The 23,381-nt window shown below is 48.3% G+C and overlaps 1 protein-coding gene across 14 annotated transcripts in view; it reads right to left on the reverse strand.

Annotated features, from left to right (window-relative positions):
• Positions 1 to 23,381, reverse strand: part of DYSF (dysferlin) — a 175,226-nt gene that overhangs the window by 140,713 nt on the left and 11,132 nt on the right. For 7 of the 14 annotated variants that reach the window (XM_040994026.1, XM_040994022.1, XM_040994024.1 and 4 more), the window contains exons 1-3: positions 22,430 to 22,520; positions 8,089 to 8,144; positions 6,701 to 6,792 (exon numbers count right to left, since the gene is read on the reverse strand). In XM_040994026.1, the coding sequence (XP_040849960.1) occupies positions 6,701 to 6,792; positions 8,089 to 8,144; positions 22,430 to 22,520 (239 nt within the window). Of the gene's footprint in view, positions 1 to 6,700; positions 6,793 to 8,088; positions 8,145 to 22,429; positions 22,521 to 23,381 lie in introns of those variants that run through there. The other 7 variants (XM_040994027.1, XM_040994023.1, XM_040994025.1 and 4 more) reach the window with 1 other exon arrangement.

The raw sequence follows: 23,381 nt of genomic DNA on the forward strand, positions 1-23,381 counted from the left end.
TTCGTATATTTTCTATATCACGTGATTAAACTGCTTCTACTTTCTTCTTTTAAAGATTTATTTATTTTTATTATAAAGTTAGATATACACAGAAAAGGAGAGACAGAGAGAAAGATCTTCTGTCCAATGATTCAGGTGACCACAATGGCTGGTGCTGCATCAATTGAAGCCAGTAGCCAGGAGCTCTTCCAGGTCTCCCACACAGGTACAGGGAACCAAGATTTGGAACATCCTCGACTGCTTTCCCAGGCCACAAGCAGGGAGCTGGACGGGATGTGGGACCACCAGAATATGAACTGGCACCCACATGGGACCCCAGAGCATTTAAGGCGAGGATTTTAGCTTCTAGGCTCTCTGCTTTCTTTTTTACTGTTTTTATTTTCATGTCACCAAATTTAAGCAGTTTTCTCTGTCTGAATGACTCAGCACAGGCTGCACTCAATGGTATTTTTCAGGAGAGCAGTCTACATTAAGTTTTACCAAATATCACGCCCCAAAATCCTGGGGTGTCTTTTATGGGATGATTTTGACTTGCCCTAGTTTTCCCAGGTCTTCTTTCACAGTTATCATCAGTCTGGCTTCAATTTTTGTAACAATGTTCCCATGTGTCACTTCAGCTTATTTTTATTGTTTCTTCATACTTTTTATCCTGTTATTTCTTGTTTAATTTATTCTTACTAGCTTATGGTAATTGGTGCACACAGTAAACAATTCCAGCACTGGCCATTTATCTTGATGTCTTGGCTAACTTATGGGAAAATGGCAAGCAACCTCCTCCTTCCCAGGAGCCACCCTGGCTCCTGTGCTGTGGGTTCAGTCCCCGGTGCACACAGGCCTCCCCTGGACAGTCCACGCAGGTGCCCATAATGGTAGCATGCTTCACAGATTCTTGCTCAGTCCTTCAGCTATGGTGCCCAAGCAGTGGTGTTCTTTCAAAGCTCCCAGGTCATTATAAGATGTCACCAGGGTTGGACCTCTGTTCAAAAGATCCAGAACTCTCTGTCCACACGGTAGCCATGTGGCATGATGGAAGACACTGCAGTAAAATGAGACTTGAGGTACTGATCTCCATTACCCAAGGGGATACAGACATAGCAAGTGCTCCCATCATCCTCACAGCTCTGTCCTGTAGTCTAGACAATGGGCTCCCAGCCCAGGCTGCACAAAAGGAGCCCCCCACGCCCTGGGGAGCTGCTGACAGGCCACGCCCTGACCCCTAGGCTGGAGCCCAGGCACTGATGCAGAAGTGCCCTGCATTAGGATCCTCTGGGAGGAACATCTGGGGAACCAAAACATCCGTCAGGAAACAGCATCATTTCCCCTCCAGAGCAGACAGGAAGCATCCTGTGCTACATCCGGTGCCTCATCGGGTGTCACCTAGGGCTGGAGTCCAGCCCCTCCAGTTGGGGCTTCCTTTAAGGTTGGGTGAAAACTGACAGTATCCCCACCCTTGACATTGGCTCAGAGGGTCCCTGTGACTCAGGCTGCCCCTCTGTGAGGGCAGGGTAGAGTGCTAAGCAGTGTGAGGCAGCTCCCAGCCGAGGGTCCCTTTCTAAGGATGGACTGAGTGTTCCCCAAGGTGCCACTTCCAGCCAGCAAGCCAGGCAGGGCTGACAAGGGCCCCTCCAAACTACCACTGGCTAACGGGAAAGATACAGCAGTGTGAAATGTTCCAGAAGCCATGGGGAAAGAGAAATGGGGTAGTGTTGAGGAGGAAGTAGGGAAGGGAACGAAAAAAGGCGAAGGTGGCAGGAAGGGGAGGAAGCCATAGTGTAAGAGGTCACAGAGGAGCAAGGAGCCAATGAGGACAGCTCCAGATGCAACAGCAACCAGGAAAGGGGAGGGGGCGAAGAGTAGCAGACAGCTTAGATCTCTCTCTCCCCTCCTCTCTGTATATCTGGCTTTCCAATAAAAATAAATCACACACCAAAAATAATTTTTTTTGTAAGCGTTATTGTATTCCCTTAAGATTCATTTATTTTTATTGGAAAGGCAGATACACAGAGAGGAGGAGAGACAGAGAGGAAGATCTTCCATCCGATGGTTCACTCGCCAAGCAGCTGCAATGGCCGGAGCTGAGCCAATCCGAAGCCAGGAGCCAGGAGCTTCTTCCAGGTCTCCCAGGTGGGAGCAGGGTCCCAAGGGCCATCCTCGACTGCTTTCCCAGGCCACAGGCAGAGAGTTGAATGGGAAGCAGGGCGGCCGGGATTAGAACTGGCGACCCTATGGGATCCTGGCACGTTCAAGGCGAGGACCTTAACTGCTATGCTATCACGCCGGGCCCAATGCGTTATTGTTTTGAGAAAAAGAGGGACAAGGGGAGAGACAGAGCACCCATCTGTAGTTCCCCTTCAAATCCTTGCAACAGCTGGATTGGATCAAGCCAGCGCTGGGCTGGGCCAAAGCCAGGAGCCAGGAACTCAATCCAAGTCTCATTTAAATGACAGGCACCCAGTAATTTGAGCCATGTTGAACCAAACTACTTGAGCCATCACCTGCATCAGAAGAAAATAGAACTGGGGGGCCCAGTGCTGTGGCCTAGTGGCTAAAGTCCTCGCCTTGAATGCACCGGGATCCCATATGGTTGTCGGTTCTAATCCCAGCAGCACTGCTTCCCATCCAGCTCCCTGCTTGTGGCCTAGGAAAGCAGTTGAGGACGGCCCGAAGTCTTGGGCTCCTGCACCCACATGGGAGACCCCGAGGAAGCTCCAGTCTCCTAGCTTCAATTGGCTCAGCTCTGGCCATGCAGCCGATTCAAGAGTGAACCATCGGATGGAAGCGCTCTCTCTCTCTCTCTCTCTCTCTCTCTCTCTCTCTCTCTCTCTCCTCCTCCTCCTCCTGTCTCTCCCCTCTCTCCTTCTCTCTGTATATCTGACTTTCCAATATAAATAAATAAGCCTTTAAAGAAAAGACAATGGATGTGGGAGTAGAGCAGACACTCAAACCCAGGCACTCAATATGGAGCATGGTGGCCCAGTAAGGTGTTTAACTACTAGGCCAAACAATTATACACAATTGCCTGATAGTAGCTATCACAAAAGACCCTCCCAGGACTATAATATTACACAGAGGCTACCACAACCTTACACACACAAACAAAGTCTATCACAAAGATATTTGCTTGGCAGGTATCTGTTCAGCTTTGAAGTAATATAACCCTGGTCATTCACTCATCATGATGGCTGAAGATTCTCAACCCAAAGTACCTGCTGCTTTTGCCTTTAAAATCTCATCCTATATATAGGAAAATATGCATATACATATAGTCATCTAGAGGAACTGTATAATTGGCTAGCATATCAAGATGTGAAGATACATTGCAGCATGCATCTCTACTTCCAAATCAAAGATGGACTCCCAGTGAAACTGTTAAATATATCTTGACAATAGGATGCTAGACTCTACCATTATTCATTCCTACAATGTCAGGATACACTTAATAGAATGATGGTCTTATGACTGTTTTTAAAGGACTACACTATTGTAATAATATCGAGGAAATCTGGGGGGAAGCAGGGGGAGAGGGAGCCTGGGGAGGTGAGGAGGGGAAATCCCAAAGCCTATGGAACTGTATCACAAAATTTTTAAAATTTAGGTAGATTTGAAAAAAAAAAAAAGCTTCACCTTAGCCTCAACTTCCTTGAATGTGTTCATGGTCTATTACAGCACACACAGACCCATCGCAGAGCTAGTCTGTTCCCCAACGCACATCAACACCTTTAGGGCCTCCTCCCCACTCCCCAGTGTGACTTATTTTACCAATTAGGCTGACAGCAGATTGCATTCACTTAACACTTTTTCTTTTCTTTGAGAATTTAAAATGTCAACTGGTGGTTCTTGTAACTTCTTCATAATGCTTCCTATTTTATGAATCTAGAATGTGCAATGCTTCTAGTCTCAGATGCTGCTTCTCCTTTCTGTACACAGTAGACGTGCTGATGGTTCTGACAGTGGGGTTATCACAGAATTGCCTAGCAAAGACCCCTCCCCGCTGGACAGGTTCAGCCCCAGGCCCCACATGTGCAGGCAAACTGCCACCCAGGCTGCTGCTCTAAGCTGCTCACTGGAAAAACACCAACATTCTGCCACTTCTTCCCCTGATAGTGTGGCTCCGATTGCCTCTAATACTCTTCAGACACTTGCATACGTTTAAATTTCAACTTGGCTTAATCAAACTTTTAATCTCAGGAAATGCAAAACCAAGAAATGTGACAAAGAGAAAGTCCCAGTGACTAGCAGGCACTTGGCAGAGCAGCACATCCACGCTCCGTAGTGCTGGGCGGAGCTTGGGGCCCAGCTCTGCGTCTGACCCTAGCTGCCTGCAGCAGGTAACGGCTCAAGAACTCAGGTTCCTGTCACCTACATGGGCGACCTGGACTAAGTTCTAGGCTCCCAGCTTCATCCTGATCTGCCCAGGCCTGGCTATCTCAGCCATCTGAGGAGTGAACCAATGGGTGAGATTCTCTCTTTGCCATCCAAACAATTAAAAATAAATAATTAAAGAGTAAAATTTTGCATTTTTAAAAAGGCATTATAAGATAAATATAAGAAAGAAATTTCTGATAAGATGAAAATATTAATGGATTAGCTATTCTGCACATTGATATTGGAGGAACAAACATCTAGTGAACTGACCTTGCAAAGATCTGGTCTTATGGGGAACTAGATGGCTGCTCCCAAACACTTACAGGGGCCAACGGGATGGTCCCAAGATTCAACACACCCACAGAGCAGCACAGCACACGTGTGACCTGTCCTGAGGGCCAGCACAGTCCTTGAGCCAATTACAGCTGAGCTCCCAGCTCTACTGTCACAATGCCTACCCAACCTCAGAAATCTTACCCTGGGGCCTAGGCAATTACCTGAATATAATCGTGAAGATGGAACAAGCATTTCCTCTATCTAGCAATCCACTGTGACCACGTGACCACGCTGACCCACCCTCCCTCCCTCAGTTCTCTCAACCACAGCAGCCTCAGGAGAACTAAACTTTACCACCACTGCAGGACTGTGCACCCACCCTGGGCTTCCGGGCCTGCCTTGCCATCATGATTCCACCATCACTTATCTGAGAAAACAGCTCAGTCTCTGAGCCCTGGATTCCCCCTTCATAAGGCTGACAAGTGCAACGGCAGTGTTGGACACTGCTGGGCTCTCCGGGAGCATCCACTGTATGCCTTGCTGTTATTATCCCCAGTCTGTCTGAGAGTAGGAGGGGGCTGGGGAGCAGGGCTTCCTCAATCTGCGTACCACCCCCCCCCCGCTCTGACACCCCTCTGTTCCTGCTCAACTGTACAGGTCCTCAGCCTCAGTGACTCTGTCAGGCCTGAGCCCAACGCCGTACACTCCAACACACCAGAACACCCATCCCTTCTTGCCTCTTCAAAGCCTACACCTGCTTGCATGTCAGACCTAGCAGCCTCCTCCAGGAAGCTTTCCAGGAGTGCCCAGTACCCACAGTTGCTCCCTCCCTGACCAGCAGGCCCATCATTCCCGCTTGCGCTGGCTGCCTTCTCTCCCACAAAGCACCTGTGTTGGGAAGGAGCTCAGCCTGAATGGATTGTGATCTCTGAGCCTGTGCAGGTGCTGAGAGCCAGAGTTGGATGAGCTGCCTTGGCAGCAGGTCTAAGCTGCACACTTTGCAGCCACACCTTCCTAGGGGCGTGTGAAAGGCGTCCCATCCTGCCAATGTGTGCAGGGCCACAGAGAGACCGTGGCAGCTGTGTTTCTTCTCCAAGGGTTGTTGATGTCATACTTGTCCAATGCTCAGGCTAAGACCTTCATCAGCTTTGGCCTCTCCTGGCTTCCTTTATGCACACTCCTGGCCCCAGGGCAGCACAGTCAGGCTTCCCAGCTGACCTGGTTCCCAAACAACCCACCAGCAAAGCCATGCCTTATCTTGGAACATGAACTCACCTCCTCGGGCACCTAGCTTGGCTTTGGGGACCCCCAAAATCCCTGCCCTGGTATTCAAGGCTCATCTCTGTTTAGTCAGGTGACCTGTGTCCTCATCCACCCACACCACAGTCAACAGGCCTGCCAGTCTGCACCCACCATCCAGCAGTACAAGGGGAGCAGCCCAGAGCCTGCTAGAGAAAGCTGCTTTTGCCACCACAACTTTGCTCCTCCCAGTCCTCCTGCTTGGAAATCCTATCCCTGACTACATGAAATAACCCAGCTGAAACCCCGCCACAGGGAGGTGTCTGATCAAAGTGACCCTTTCTTACTATTCTGACTTTCTAAAATTTAAGTCCCACCTCTTCCAGGAAGCCTTGCTGATAGCTCCCTGTTTGCTGACCCTGCCTCCTGCCTCCTGGAGTATGCAGTTGCCCTCACCAGCTCTGCCTGAGCAGGGAGGTGGGCCCACTCTAGGAGCCTCTGGGCTGATGTGGGAGAGACAAAGCACCTTCCCCACCCTACTCCCACCCTGATATCTCGCCACTCCCTGGGCATACTCTGCAAACACAGACCATCTTCCCTTACCTGTAGCACGGGCTGCCCTCAACTTTACCCAGAACCAAGGTTCTAGGGCCACTGCCAGATTTCCCCAGCAGCCTCTGGGCCAGGTCCAAGAGAGGTAGCCTTTCAGTAAATGCTGATTTGAAGTACCAGCTCTCCAGAGCTTGAGTTTTGGAACTTTCATTCAATACAACCCTACCTGTACCTTCAAGCCATGGAGCCCCATTCTGGTCCACCTCACCTGTTCCTCCCCATCTTCTCATGGTCTTTGACCACCACATGAAGCTCAGATGTCTGGTCCAGGGGGATGCCCTTGAGGTCCCACTCAAAGCCCTGGAAGAAAAGCAGGAAAAAAAGCATCTTAACCTGCAGCTCTCTAGAACAGACTGTGTTTCATTCACTCTCATGCCTCCCGGGCACAGAGCAGAAGTCTGGTATGTGAAGGAGATTAGTGAGTGTTAACCATTCACTAGTGTCCCTGAGAGAGTCTAGTGGATGAATGGATGGATGGATGCATGGATGGCTAGGTAAATGGATGACTGGCAGGCTGATGGCTGGATGGAAAGACAGAATGGATGGATAGATAGGAGGAAGGAATGGTTGGATGGATGGATGGATGGGTGGATGGATGGATGGATAGGCAAATGGGTGACTGGCTACCTGGCTGGATAATTGAAAGGAAAAGAAGGAAGGATGAAACGATGGGAGGGTGGATGAATGAATGGACAAGGCAGATGGGTGACTGGCTAGATGGATGGAAGGAAGGATAACTGGATAGATGATAGATAGATGGATGGGTTGGCAAATGGATAATTGGATAGATGGATAGCAGTGAGGAAAGAAGAAAGGGAAGAAGAAAGGGAGAAAAGATGAAAGAAAAACCAGAATTCCAGAGCTTTAGAGGTGACAATGAGAGATGAAGGCAGAAGAAGAGACAAGAAAGCAATATTCTGACGGCCCCCTCTCTCCAACCAATTACAAGCCATCCCCAGGAATGTGGGCCAGTAGTACAACTGGGGAAATGCCAGGAGACTATGTGGAGGACTCAGAGATCAATGCCACAGGGTTCTCGCTGAAGCCAAGGCCCTGTGCAGAGCATGGGGCAGGCCGGGCCAGGGGCCTCACAGCCCTCATCAGAGCCAATGCTTCCTTGTGCAACCCAGACCCACCAGTGAGAGGCTGCCCTCCAGAAGGCCTCAAGGAGCCACATGTGCAACTTGATGGTTGAGGATACACAGAGCCCATAAGAACCAGAGGGTAATCAGAAAGAGCTTCAGAGAAGAGGTGGGTTTCAGACAGAGAGCAGGGTGGATATGAAGGAAAAGAGTAAGAGCATCCCCAAACACACTCCACCTGGCTAGCCAGAGCAAAGGAAAAATAGCAACAAAAGCAATTTTATTCCCCTCCAGATTTTCCCCCAACACATGCGCATGAGATGTCTCCTCCTGCCTGGGAGGCCAAGCCCCAACCCCCTTCCAAGCAGGGCAGGAGGGTTCAGTGGGCACTCAGGCTGCCAGCCCCACCCCTTTTCAAAGGTACTGAGAAAGCCACCTGTTCCAGAAACCCCCTGACTTGTCCTGAAAAGAGAGTGGCAGCAGAGAGAGAAAGGGCAAGATAAAAACCAAATACCTCATTCCACACGGGGTTCACGCTGTTCTTGATGACTTTGGTTCTCTTCTTCACTCCTAGAGAGACACAAAGGGGAGTGAAGCGGTGTGGTCTCAGCACCTCCCCACCCCATCACACACCCCAGGTGGCTTCTGTCTGAGCTCCATACTTGGGCTCAGTGGCCAAAGGCAATCTCACAAACCTCACAGGACTTGCCTGAGAATCCCATCAGTTTGTGATCAATGTCCAATTATGGATCATACAAACCTCCCCTCAAACCAATAAATAAAACCATAAAAAGGAAACATCTTCTTCCATATATCCTAAACTTCCACTTATAGGACATGCCCTGAGCAGCCCATCCCTGGAGACGGGGAGAGGCACAGGGTTGTTCTGGGGGGCTGCAGGAAAGCAGGGAAGGAAGGGGATGGTGGGAAACTGAGGACTGGGCTAGGGGTTTCTTTTTGGGGAGATGACCGGTGCACAGCACTGCAACCTGAACCACCTACATTGTGCAAATTCCAGTTAGAATGGTGAGCTTCATGTATGTGAACTTCACTTCCATGAAAACATCCCTCTCCACCTCTGATGTCAGCATCTAATATTAGCACTGGCTTGAGTCCTGGCTGCTCCCTATTAATGTACCTGGGAAAGCAGCAGAAGATGAAGATGGCTCAAGTGCTTGGGTCTTTGCCACTCATGTGAGAAGACCTGGAGGAAGCTCCTGGTTCTGGCTATGACCTGGTGCAAGCCTGACCATTGTGGCCATTTTGCAAGTGAATCAGCAGGTGGAAGACCTCTGTCTCCCTCTCCTCCCTCTGTAACTCTGCTTTCAAATAAAATAAATAAATTTTAAGAGACCAAACTGTCTCTCTGTCCCTAGTCTTGAAGAGACCCTGAAGGTGCAGCCTCCTGCAGAGCCAACCTCACTCTATCAGACACAGAAGGCTGAGGTGAGGGGGCAGCAGATGATGCGGGCATGGTGGGGAGACATCGAGGTGAAAGGAAACAGCTGAGAGATTAAGGGAAAATGCCAGCAGAGGAATGTCTGATGGAGGAGGTTAGAGGGAAACATATTAGATTCTATAGCAATCAACCTGAAAACAGTTGCTCAGGCTGCTCCAGTCTCCCGAGTAATTTTTTTTTAAGTTTTATTTATTTTTATTGGAAAGGCAGATATGTAGAGAGGAGGAGAGACAAAGAGGAAGATCTTCCATACACTGATTCACTCCCCAAGTTTCCACACAGGTTGGAACTGAGCTGATCAGGAGCCAGGAGTATCTTCCAGATCTTCCACCAGGTGCAGAATTCCAAGGCTTTGGGCCATCCTTAACTGCTTTCCCAGGTCATAAGCAGGGAGCTAGATGGGAAGCAGGGCCTCTGGGACATGAACTGGTTCCCATATGGGATCCTGGCATGTTAAAGGCGAGGACTTTAGCCACTAGGCTACTGCACCAAGCCCTCCACAGTATTTTTAAGGCAGGGAAAGTGAAAGAGAGAATCTTTTATCTACTTTTAAAATGCCTAAAACAGCCAGAAGCCAGAGACTGAATCCAGGTCCTCTACACTTGTGGCAGACCAAGTACCTGAGCCAATGTTTGCTGCCTTCCAGGGCACCATTAGCAGAAAGTTGGAGCAGGACTCAAGTCCAGACACACCAATAAGGAGTGAGAGTGTCCCAAGCACTAAGTTGAGCACTGTGCCAGACACCTGGCCTCACTCCCGAGCCCCTTACAGGAGTAAGTGAGCCCTCAAGCCCCTCCCTCTTCAGGTTACAAACCACCTGACGTACACAAAGGCCATAACTTTTGGAATGACATCAATGACCATGGTCAGGTGTTTTCTGTGTACTCTTAGGGCAGCAGTCACAGGACCACATTCTTAAAAGAACCCAAGGAGTCTTTATGGAGGTGGCTTGTGTCTATGGATTTTTGCCATCTGCAAACTTGAAAACAGAGCTGTTTTAATAGATTTAGGCATTAAATAATAAGGCCAATATATGTTAACATAAATGATATATTTCCATAAAAATAATTATAACTTCCAAAACAGAAAGAACAGTGACCCTTTTTCACATCTTTGTGACTTCCTTTATTGTCTGGCTGCACTGTGATGTCTACTTCTGTGTTCAGTCCACTGAGATGTCTTATTTGGATTGTCATCTCTGAGAAAAACCCAGCCAGATGGGTAGCTGGAAGCAGAGGCATGTTTTAATACACTCACACACCACTGTGAAGATCCTGAGACAACACATCTAAATTCAACAGGTGGTAATCCTCACATTCCTTAAAGGCAAACTGCAATGTAAAAATCTGAAACTGGCCCATACCTATGTTTGACCTGTAACATCAGAATTAATTGTTCTAATTAGTTCTAATCTGTCACCTGTGTGTCTTTCTGGGACACCTACATTGGACATTTGAATCATTTCTGTTCAAGGAGCTATGAATATATTCCAAGAGTTAACACATTTATTCGACACCACCAAAAGCTCAACTTTATTGATTTCATCAAAATGTCTTAAGGTACTGGGAAGCTGGGGGCTGTGGTTATGGTGTAGCCAAGTCAAGCTACCACCTGTGACTCAGGCATCCCGCGTTGAAGCACTACTTCTGACTCATCTCCCTGCTAACATGCCTGGGAAAGTGGTGGAAGATGGTCCAAAGGACTGGACTCCTGTCACCCACCTGGTAGATCCACATGGAGTTTCAGGTCCTGCCTGAAGCAACCCTGGCTATCGCAAACACTTGAATGGTGAACCAACGAATAAGAGAGCCTTCCTGTCTCACTTCCACTTTCTCTGTCACTCTGCCTTTCAAACAAATCAAATAAGCATTTGAAAAAAATACTGAAAAATGCTTGAAAGTTCAGGTTTTACCATTGGCAACAAAGGATGAATACCAACCATACTCGAGGTGACAAGCTCACTCATTCACATTCATGAAAACACCTACCAATGCCCAATGAGTGGTCAGAGATAGTCATTTAAGTAGACACAGTATTCTATGCCCCATCCTCCAAATGCAGCAGGTTCAGCTTGCAACTCAAGCAGCCACACAAGCAAGGGCTTTTCCTTGCAGTCACCACCATTTCTTTTCTTTTTTTTTTTTTTTTCGTATGCAACAGAAGTTTTATATACCTTATTTCAGCACAAAAAATATTACAAGGATTAAAATTATAAATTGTATCCTTCCTTCATCAAGGCCCCTCTTAAAGTGAAGGTTGCTTTCAACTGCAAGTACACAGTAGAATATAGCAACCTGTACAACCCTTGGTTACTTTCAAGATGCCAGCAGTTCTACTTCCCATTGTGATGGTATTAACAGTACAAATGTCAGCATGTGAGAACAACACATAACTCTAGTGTCATTTTTTAAATATATTTTTATTTTGAATTTTGAATTACGTGGTACAATTTTGTATAGGCTGGGATTCCCCCCCGAACTCCCAACCCCCATCAAATTATTCCCATTTTGTTACAATAGTGTAGTCCTTCATAAGGAATCATAATTCTATCGGTCTCTTATTTAAGTGTATCCTGACATTGTTGGCACAGACAATGTCAGACAGTCCAGCATCCCATTGTCTGCACATGTCCAACAGTTTCATTGGGAATCCATCTTTCGTCTGGAAGCAGGGATGCATGTTCCATTATACCCCCATGTCTGTATATGATAGACCCCAGTACTCTATCACTATACATTTCTATAAGTGGGAAGTCATGAAACAAGGTCAACAACTGGTATGAGTTAGAACAGCCACCTCAACAACAAATTACAGCACCATCAAAAAACTTGCCACCGAGTAACCAACACATGGGTGATAAAAAGGAAACACAGAAGTCTCTTGGGGAAAAATAATGCCATGATATAATCCATGAGCCCGTGATTAATTCAACAAGAGAAAAGAAATTATTTGGAATAAACCAAACTGAAACAAACAAAAACATCAAAACACATGGGATACAGCAAAAAAAGCAAACAAACAAAAAACAGTATGGATTGGATTATTGAAGTTACACATTCCATGTCGGTTTCCTTATATAAGAGAGAACATATGGTAGTTGTTCTTTTGTGATTGACTAATTTCACTGAGCATAATGGTCTCTAGTTGGGACCACGTGGTTGTAAATAGAATAATCTCATTCTTCTTAGTGTTATTTTGATGACAGCCTTGGCCTTACAGATCTGTGAAAATGTCCTGGGACTTAGCCCAGGGGCCCATGTCCCACACTTTAAAGTGCTATTAGGGAGGGTTCTAATCCCGGCAGCTCCACTTCCCATCCAGCTTCCTGCTTGTGGCCTGGGAGAGCAGTCAAGGATGGCCCAGAGCTTTGGGACCCTGCACCCATGTGAGAGATCCGGAAGAAGTTCCTGGATCCTGGCATAACATCGGCCGTTGCGCTCACTTGGGGAGTGAACCATCGGATGGAAGATCTTCCTCTCTGTCTCTCCTCCTCTCTGTATATCTGACTTTCCAATAAACAAATAAACCTTTTTTTAAAAAAAGAGCTATTAGGGAAGCACAGCCATTTTGGACTGTAATTAAGATATCCACATCCCATAACAGAGTGTCTTACTTTATGCCTCAGCTCCACTCCCAATTCCAACGTCCTGGTCGTGTGTACCCTGGGAGGCAGCAGGTAATGGCTCAAGTCCCTGAGTCCCTGCCACCCACGTGAAAACCCTGGATTGAGTTCCTGGCTCTGACCTTTGGCCTGGCCTATCCTCAACTGTTGCAAGTGTTTGTGAATGAGTGGTTGGAAGATCTCTCTGTCTCTCTTTCTGTGACTGACTTTCAAACAAAATGAACATGATAAGCAGATAGACACTTTAAAAAAAAATTTTTTTTAAGTCTCTTTGGAAATTCATTTCACATTTCCTCTCATCTATAAGATGACAGTAATAACTCCATGAGGGGTTGTTGTGCAAATTAAGCAAGGTGGGATGTGCAGGTGCCTGGCACATAGCAAGCTAAGTCATTGTATGCCCTGACCTGCTGTCGGGACCCCACATTGATACCCTGACTCTTCCATGCCCAGTTCTGTTGTCTCTGCTCTGATAAGCTTCCCATGACTGCTACTCTCTTGGGCATCTCGAAGAAATCTGCGACCACAGCCACTGGGAGTTTCAGAGGGCAGACACCATACCTGACTCCCATGAGCAACCCGAGTACGTGGCAATATACGCAGTCACTGGGTGCTGACCAGGTAGCAGCTCTGTTCTCAGGAAATCCCATAGAATGCCATTGCCAGTGTGACTCTCTGTCAACAGATGGAGACAGCCTGAAAGGGGTGCCAGCTCCAGGCCTGCCTGGCTACACCACTCCTGTAGACCCCAGTACAGTAGCCCCAGTAGTAGCTGGATATAGGTCTTCAGAGCCATTCAAACAACTGCCACTGCTGTGTGATCTTAAATAAACTTCATTGCCCTTTAAGGCCTTGGTTCCCTCAGCAGAATTGTCCAGGACAGAGTCTATTGCATTGGGTTTTCAACTTACATAGATTCAAGTTTCCTTCCCTGAGCACAGGGTAGCTTCCTGCAACCTACAGGAATCACATGGAAAATTCCATCTGCAGCCTCATTTGAGATGTCCACTGGCAAAATCATTTTCTGGTACTTCCAACTAACATATATTGGGCAGTATCTGTTGTGTCAATTCCTCTTGCAATGTTGTTTAATCATATTCCACTGAAGGCAAGCAGAATTTGCTCTCAATGAGATTTCACCAAGTCCTGGCGATATTCTGGGAATCAAAGGACAGGATCACAGATGGGATCTCCAGCCCCAGAGAAGAACAAGAGCGAAATGAAAGAAAATCCAGCACAACTGCATGATGTTCAGGAACCACACAAAGACATCACTTATCAGAAAGAAGCTTCTTTCCTATCCGAGATTGAGAACTCTCTTGTCCCTGTTGATTCACACTGGTCTTAAGAGAGGTGGCTTCATGTGTGCCATGGAACACACTTCACAGTTGCAGATACAGGGAACACACAGCTCATGGTGGGGGAAAGGAGTGTGTCCACCAACTCCAGCCCACTTTGCAGAATTGGAGACCAACAGGCATCAGTGAGAATCATGTTGAAGCTTGGAAGATGGGGCAGGGCGAGGTTGGAGGGGTTCCCAGGCTGAAGGACCTTGCCAGTCACAGAATGGCTAATACCATGCACCTCACAGAGCAGGTGAGCAGATCCCAGATCACATATCACAGAGGCTGCCAGGAGCTGGAGATGTGCATTGTGTTGGGTGTTACCTAGAAGGAGTATCAGTTGGGGAAGAGCTGAGATGGCCAATTTTACACAACATGTATTTCAGCAGAATGGCTTTTAAAATCCTATGGGAGATGGTACAGGAGACCAGAGGTAGGGTTGGGCAATTCAGAAGGAACAGGAGCAGTGGAGGCCTCCCAGGTTCTGACTGAGTGCACCAATGCTTGCTTGGTGTCATCTATCTAGACAGGGAGCACGGGCTTCAGACTCTCAAGAGAGATACGGGACTCCTGCTCCGAGTCAGGTGAAAGGATTTGTTCCCAGAAGCTGCTGGTGGCCTTCAGATCCTGCATGCAGCCTCTCCTGTATTTCCTGAAGATTCACTGTGCATGAGCACTCTCTGAGCTCCCCCACTAGTACACCCCCAGGACAGACAGTGAAAGAAATACAGAGTCAGCAAACACCCAGAGAGGCAGCAGCCACTGAAAGGAGACAAAGATAGGCCTGGCTGTGGCTGGAGATGGGAGGGTCTGCCCTACTCCTGGGTGCAGGAAGGGAGTACCCCTGGCAAGAAGGAAGGCCAACTCCCATCACTCCACTACCTGCCTGCTGTCTGCAGGCTCACACTCTGCACTCATCAGTTTCTCCACACTTTCACACTCCTAGGATAAGAAAGTTACAGCTTGGGGATTCACAAGCCAAGACCAGGCGGCCCCTTTGGTTCAAGCATCTGGAGAAGATGGAAGAGGCAAAGAGAGGATCATGGGGCAAGTCAGGAAGCAGACACAGGGAGATTGTGCTCTTGCTTCATATCCCTTGTCCAGGTGCCCCTGTTAATAAAGCTACTGGGGACTCCACCCTGACCACTGCATCTGATTCAATCATTTATCAAGGTCCCATCTGTGGATACCACAACCCGGTTCAGTTCCATTGCTAATCCCTTATCCTAAGACTGGAGATCAAGAGTTGAACACATGAGTCTTTGGTGGATGCCCAGATTATTTGTTAAGCCTCATATCTGCGCTCCCCAAGGCCTAGGCAACCCCCCTCACCAGCAGACCACTACCCTTCTCATTCTCAAGCACCTCATCCAGTCCCATCTTTCCTAAACCCCAGCTGGAGTCTGATCCAAGAAAGAGGTGGCCAGGAAGAGCCATGGGCAGTGAATCCCTGGAAGTAATGGGATCCACCATGAGGGGGTTAGTCTCAACTCAGAAAGTCAACTGGAACTTCACATACGATTTTTATTTGCTGATTAAAAATGAATTAAGCAAAAAATCTGGGGAAAATACTAGAAATGCCTATGACAAAATGTTAATATTCTTTCATATGATTGTAAAATGTTTATTTGAGAGACAAGGAGATATAGACAGAGAGATCTTCCGTCCATTGGCTCATTTCCTAAATGGACTCAATGGACAGGGCTGTTCCAGGTCAGTCAGAAGCCAGGAACTTCATCTGAGTCTCCCATAGGGGCTCAAGTACTTGGTCATCTTCCACTGACTTTGCAGGTACACTATTAAAGGAAGCAGGATGGGAAGTGCAGCAGCCAGGACTTGAACTAGCACTCCGATATGGAATGGCAGCCTCCCAAGTAGTGGCTTGATCCACTGCCCCCACTCCACTGTATCTAATTCCAGAAGGAGAATTGCTCTACCAGAAATTATAGATTTATTAAAGATTCTGCTTCTAGCAGCCAAGAATGAGGGCTTATTTTCTTATTATTTTGCTAGCACAAAACATTATCACACAAACTTTTGATAATTTCTTTGGCTCAAATAGAACTTGTAACATTTTAATGCTACTATTTGTTCATAGTTATTTCTTACCGAATGATTTTTAAATGTTTCCAATTTTTTACGGCGAGGTATTTGTTCTTTCTGTTAATAAAGCCATCCCTCCGTGTTGAGGGGAGCTGGTTCTAGGACCTGCCCTCCAACCTCAAAATGCTCAAATCCTCCATATAAAGTGAATAAAAATGTGTAAACTAGCTGCTGGCATGATGATTCGATTGATTAATCCTCCATCTGCAAGCACCACTGTTCCATATGGGTACTAGTTCATGTCCTGGTTACTTCGCATCCAGGAATACAGTGGAAGATGGTCCAAAGCCTTTGGATCCTGTACCACATTGGAGAACCAAAAGAGGCACCTGACTCCTGGCATGAGATTGGCTCAGCTCCAGCCATTATGACCATTTGGAGTCTGAATCAGCAGATGGAAAATATTTCTGTTTCTGCTTCTCTCTGTAAAGCTGCCTTTCTAATAAAAACAAATATTTTTTAAATGTGTAAAATGGAATTAAAAGATACATTTCTTATGATGTTAAAAGTTTTTAAATCCATGAAGCTCATTTCCCATGTACTATTTTTTTAAAGATTTATTTTTATTATTTTTTTATTGGAAAGGCGGATATACAGAGAGGAGAGACAGAGAGGAAGATCTTGCGTCCAATGATTCACTCCCCAAGTGAGCGCAACAGCCGATACTATGCCGATCCGAAGCCAGGAGCCTCTTCCGGGTCTCCCACGTGGGTGCAGGGTCCCAAAGCCTTGGGCCATCCTCGACTGCTTTCCTGGGCCACAGGCAGGGAGCTGGCAGGGAAGCGGGGCTGCCGGGATAGAACCAGCGCTCATATGGGATCCCAGGCGTGCAAGGCGAGGACGCTAACCACTGCGCCACCGCGCCTGGCCCTGTACTATTTTTTAAAAGAAGATTTACGAATGTATTTAACACAGAGTTACAAAGAGGGTGGGTAGTTTCCATCCACATGTTCACTGTCCAAATGCCTGCAACAGCCATGATGGACCAGACCAAAATCAAGAGCTGGAACCCCACCCAGGTCTCCCATGCAGGTGTCAGTGATCCAAACACTTTAGCCATCTTCTGCTTTCCCAGGCACGTTAACAGGTAGCTGGATTGGAAAAGGAGCAATCAGGGCTTAAACCGGTGCCATTTGAGCTGTTGGTGTCACAGGCAGTGGCTTTATCCACTATATACCACAACACTGGCCCCTCCCATGCATTTTTTTAATTTCCCAAACATATGCATATCTTCTCATATTCTTTGAATAATCTCTACCTTACTTATAACACTTAATGCCATGTAAATAATATACAAATATTTGTTACACTGTATTGTTCTGAATTGAAAATGACAATTAAATATGCCTGCACATGTCTACTACAGGTGCAACCTTCCATAAGATACAGAGGCATGAGAAGGGGCAACAGATCTTTATGCATTAGGACTTCTCAGGCAGGTGTTTGGTTTAGCAGTTAAAACACCACTTGGGATACCAGAATTCAACATCTGAGTTTCTGGGGTTGGGTCCTGGCTCTGCTCCCCATTCCAGCTTCCTGCTAATGCACACACTCAGAGGCAACAGATAATGTGGCTCAAGTACCTGAATTTCTGCCAAACACCTGAGTCTCAGTGTCTTTCTCTCTCTCTGTGTTGCTGTATCTTTTAAATAAATACATAAAACTTCTTTAAAAAACTACATATGGGGCAAATATTTGGTCTCCAGTATAGTACATATTTTAAAAATGTGATATCACCTAAACAAATTCACCAACAGGTGATTGAACAATTGAATTATGGTGCACCCATATAATAAAATAATATTCAGATATTTTAAAAAGTTGGTACAGAGAATATTTACTGAAAAACATCCGTGGTATTTTTGAGCAAATATGTGAACATGTGGGGGTGGGGGGAAGCTGGGATGAGATTACCTCTAGAGACAGACAGGAGTCTGGGCTTCCAGGGGTGGGGCAGGGGTGTGCGGAGCTGGCACCCCCTGGGTGCCTGGGTGACACCACATTCACGTATGTCATCATTTACATATGAAAGCATGCCTTCCCTGTCAGGGCACTGGTAACTTTGTGAATCAAATATACATCTGCTTTGTGGGTACATGCCAGACAGGTCACAGGATCCCTGGTCCCTACCCATGAGATGCCAGTGATACCACCTCTCAGACATTGCCTAATGTTCCCAGAAGAACAGAATTACTCCCAGCTGAGAGTCACCATATCCAACCAGACATTTATATTTTATGCATCTTTCTTCTACGTTAAATTTCATAACTAAAGTTTCATTTTCAAAACAATAGGGAGGGAGCCCGGCGTGATGGCTCAGTGGTTAAATCCTCACCTTGCACATGCCAGGATCCCATATGGGCATCCGCTCATGCCCCAGCTGCTCTGCTTTCTTTCTGCTTGTGGCCTGGGAAAGCAGTAGAGGACAGCCTAAAGCCTTGGACCCTGCACCACATGAGAGACCCAGAAGAAAGCTCCTGGCTCCTGGCTTTGGATCGGCTCAGCTCCAGCCTTTGCAGACACTTGGGAAGTGAATCAGCAGATGGAAGATCTCTTTCTCTCTCTGTCCTCCTCTCTGCAAATCTGCCTTTCCAATAAAAATAACACATAAATCTTTTTGAAAGACTAGGGAGGCCCAGCGCGGTGGCGCAGTGGTTAAGGTCCTCGCCTTGCACGCCCGGGATCCCATATGGGCACTGGTTCTAATCCCAGCTGCCCCGCTTCCCATCCAGCTCCCTGCCTGTGGCCTGGAAAAGCAGTCGAGGATGGCCCAAAGCCCTGGGACCCTGCACCCGCGTGGGAGACCCGGAAGAGGCTCCTGGCTTCGAACTGGCATAGCATTGGCCGTTGCGCTCACTTGGGAGTGAATCATTGGATTGGACGGAAGATCTTCCTCTGTCTCTCCTCTCTGTATATCCACCTTTCCAATAAAAATAAAATAAATCTTTAAAAGAAAAGAATAGGGAAGTATGTCAAATTTTTAACAAGTGGCAAGATTGAAGGCCTTTCATTGTTGTTGTTATTATTATTATTATTATTTTGTTTCATGTATTCCTGACAAGTATCATTGTCTACAATGAAGAAACAAAAAGCTATTTTAGAGGTTTCCAATTATTTTGAACATTCAAAAGGCTATGTCTGGAGTCCAGGACCCCATGATCCATCCTCCTTACAGAGGAGCCAGGAACATTGCCTGAGGGCACGAAAACAAGCTGGCTTAAGATGGCTCTGTAAAGGGGCTGACAGTAGCTCAACTGGCTAGTTATCACCTTGCAGCCCCAGCATCTGAATCCCATTTGGGCTCCAGTTTGTGTTTCGGCTTCTCTACTTGCTACACAGCTCCCTGCTTATGGGGGACGCAGTAGAGATGGTCCAAAGTATTGGGACCCTGTACCTGTGTGGGAGACCTGGAACAGGCTCACAGCTCCTAGCTTCAGAGGGGCTTAGCTCCAGCTGTTGTGGCCAGTTTGGGAGTGAACCAACAGATAGAAGATCTTTTGCTGTCCCTCTTCTCTGTAAATCTGCCTTTCCAATAAAATCTCTGCAAGACCTTCAGGCACTCTGCAGAAGTATGGGTAGGACTAAGGACCTGACCCTGGCTATGGAAGGGAAGGGAGAGTGAGTCCCTGACTGGTGAGCCTGGTGAGCAGGGCAGAATTCACCAGGTGGGACACACAGCACATCCATCCTTCAAGGAAACAGACATCTGAGCTCCAAAGCAAAGGAAGTCTGGTTTTACTCTTGGGGGCACTTCAACCCCACATGCAGTAGATGCTCAGTGAAGATGTGTTTAGTGATTAATTGCATGAGTAAAGGCACAAAATCAACACCTTCAAAGCTGGAAACAGGAAGGGAAGTGGAAGGAAGCTGCTCATGCCCATCACCACTGATGGACCAAAAAATCTCTACCATGGCCCTGGTCTTCGTGATGCTTTTAGTTAACTAGAAAATTAATTAGTGCAAAAACAAAAAAATGACCAGTTATTCCCAAATGCCTCTACCCTGAGGTCTTTAGACAGAGAAGAAGAAAAAAACCCTTCAGAGTCCAATCTCTACGAGCTCAGACTCTATTTCGGGAGTGGAGTCCTGAAATTACATCCGAGACTGGAATGCCCAGAGCACAGCTGCAAGCAGCATGAAGCCAGTGCCAGTCCATATGCTGCAGCCTGCATGTTGTAGCCAGCACACAGGACTGGTTCCTCCGCAAGCAGTGCCTTGGTCCCCTCTGCCCCCAGGGGACCAGGTCCTGGAGCTTCCCAACCCTGAGTGGAAAAAGGCATGGGGATTTGTTAGCAGTATCTGTGCCTAAGCTTCCCCAGAAAAGCCAGGACCCGTTCTGAAGTTCTATGGGTAGTCCTGCTGTGCAGCCAGCCTGGGTGGTCTCAGCCAGCACTGGGGTTGGTTCTCACATCTTAAGCTCAGCTCCACCTCTATGGTGACTGCCCCTGGACTGTCACCACAGCTCCAGCCAATTATCCTCTAGATGTGGCTCCCAAACAGTCTGGATCAGGTGTGCAGTCAACACTGATTCTTAGAACACCTCCCATGGGCACTGGATGCAAGCCTCTATAGAGGAGTCCCGGGAATCCGTTTTCAAGCACTCTTGCCAAATGATTTGAGGACGGCAATTGGTGAGGACTCCACCTTAGATTCAGTGAGGCTGCCTGGCACACCTGGAGGGTGGCTGGAGGCAGGGCCAAAGAAGACATAGACACAACAGAGCACCTGCTCACACCCTGAGCTGGAGCACATCAATGAATAAAGCAGGACAGGTGGTCATTCCCAAGGAGGCCTGGCGGCCCAAGGACAGAGCCAAGTACTACACACATACTGGTTGTTACAAGTGTCACTGCATCTAGAGTGGAGAATTGGATGTTAAGTCAATCCTGGCGCTTTCCTGGAGAGGGTGGTATGCAGGTAGACTTTGAAAGACGCACAGACCTGAAACAGCTGAAGTGATTACACACAGTTGTATTCCTAGGGGCTTATCAGTCCAAATGAATAGGAATAAGAGCAAAAGTTAGGGCATAATAAGATGTGGGGAGCACAGCAGCTGCCCCTGCTCAGGGAATCAGGGCCAAGACAACACTCAAGATGGGACTTGATGAAACTGGTCACCTGCCTTCCTCGAGAGCAGTACCCACCAACCAGTGTGAACGCTGGTTTCCACATCCTGACTTGCAGAACACAGATGCTGGGAGGCACCATGTACACCAGAGCCTGGGCTTCCGTGGGCTCCAGGGCTACTGGCCAGTGGTCAGCCTGGAATGTCTACACAGTCAAGGTCCCTGCAACATCTGAGAATTAAAGATCTTGCCTTAACGTTACTCCAGCAGACCAAACACACAAACATGACACCTTCAAAATGACTGAAACGTCCCAGATCAAGCTTTTCAAACAAGCAGCAAATGCAAATCGTCCTACCACAAGGATTCAGTACTATACACAAATCGTACTTTGCCAACGCTGATTTTGCTCAAATCTCAGGCTGCCACTTGCCCTCCCCGTATGACCTGCGTCTGACTGCACAAAGCCCCAGAGCACGAGTGTGCAGCTCCGGGCAAGGAGGAAGCCCTCTCCTATTTATCTTTCCCTGCAGCGCTGGGGTCCTGACTCACAGCTATTGTTCCTTCTCCTAATTTTGACGGGTCCTTCCTCTTCCCTTTCCCTTCCTGAGTCTCTCTGTCCTGTGGGAACCCCTGCCCTGCAGTGGCAGCTAAAGGTGCTTGTTGAGGTGGGGGGTGGGTGAGTCCTTTGCTTCCCTAGAGATAATTCTCCAGCACCACCCATAGGGGCTGAAGCTCCTCAAATCTGGAAAACTCCCCTGACACCCCTGAACACTTGTGGCCCTTACTGTCTGGGACACTGCGGATTCAATGTGGGCTGTGATCCATCAAGACAGAGGGGTGAATGAATGAACGGAACCAAGGCACAACAGCAAAGCTCACCAGCCATTGCCCAGTTGTAGGTGGCCCTGACTTTTCTCCACCTCTTGGATGCATCTGCCAATACCCCACAATTTCCACTACCTGATTCAACCATGACTCAGTTCTCTTCGGGTGTAGGTAGGTCTCCGGGAAGCACGAAGCGAAAAGCAAAGCTGGCAGTGGACACAGTACTGCACTCGGGTGGTTCCAAAGTCCCCCAGTCCTAAGGCATTTCCTGTGAGTTTTCAGTCTCATCACCATCGCAGCAGAAATCGAAGCCGGGCTCCCTCCCTACTGCCAGGAAGAGAAACTGGCCTGTCTGGCCTGGGGCTAGGGCGGGAAGCCAGGGCAAGAGTATAGGCTATGGGCGTGGACATCATCCCGCGCCCCCAGGTTCTCACCTCGGAAAGTCAGGCTGGCCACCGGATCGCTACGCTGGTCCTTCTTCACTCCCGGCAGGTTGCTGGCCCTCACCAGCAGGCAACACAGCATGGTTCCGCAGCCTCAGGCACCCAGAGGCGCGCCAGCAGGACAGCAACGGGAGCACCCGGTCCAAGCACCCACTTCACAGACACCCGTGCCAAAAGGGAGCTGTCACCTTCGCGGCGACTCCACAGAAAAGTGGCCGGTGCCTGGGAGGGGCCCAGTAGGGAGGACACCGGACACCCCCTGGGCGGGGCGGACCCTCCCCTTCCCTCCCCTCCAGTCCCCTGCCCAGATCCGCCCTGGGCAGGCGGAGAAGAGTAGAGCTCGGACCAGAGCCCCGAGTGTGTGTCTATCCTAGGTCTCCGCCTCCAGCCAGGAATGGAAGTCGCAGCTGACACAGGCCACCGTGTGGCCTCCGAGCGCGGACGCGTCGCCTCCGAACCTGCCCCCATACGGGAGACTCCGGTGGCCAGGCCTCCCGACCGGCTCGCACAGGAAGGGACCTGGGGGAGCGCGGGAAGAATGGGCGCGACAATGGCGGGGGGGGGGGGTGTCCTTGTGCCACTGGGAGCTAGAGCCTAAAGAGCCCTGGAGGAGTGTGCCGTGCTAGAGTGCCCAGTGCGCCCCTGACCCTGGCATCCTCCCACCACGCGTTACCCGTGCTGGAGAGCCAGGCCCCTTGGCTCCAGCTCGCTGCTTAGGCGGACACTCTAACACCTAAAACCCAAGGTCAGGAAATACCCCATGTTCCGGTCCCAGTGACCCAGCCTCTGAACCTTTTTCAAGCCCATCTAGGGCCTCTCCTGAGGCCGCAGTGTTTGTTCAAATCACACAGGCGTTCGGTTCAGCTCACCAACCCAGCTGTTGCTGATTCCTGACCCTCAGGACATGATAAAGCTTGTCTTTCCCATTTTATGACCAGACTCC

The sequence above is a fragment of the Ochotona curzoniae genome, unplaced genomic scaffold (assembly GCF_017591425.1).
Source record: "Ochotona curzoniae isolate NIBS_2020 unplaced genomic scaffold, NIBS_Ocur_1.0 contig_883, whole genome shotgun sequence".
In the NCBI taxonomy this organism is placed as follows: domain Eukaryota; kingdom Metazoa; phylum Chordata; class Mammalia; order Lagomorpha; family Ochotonidae; genus Ochotona; species Ochotona curzoniae.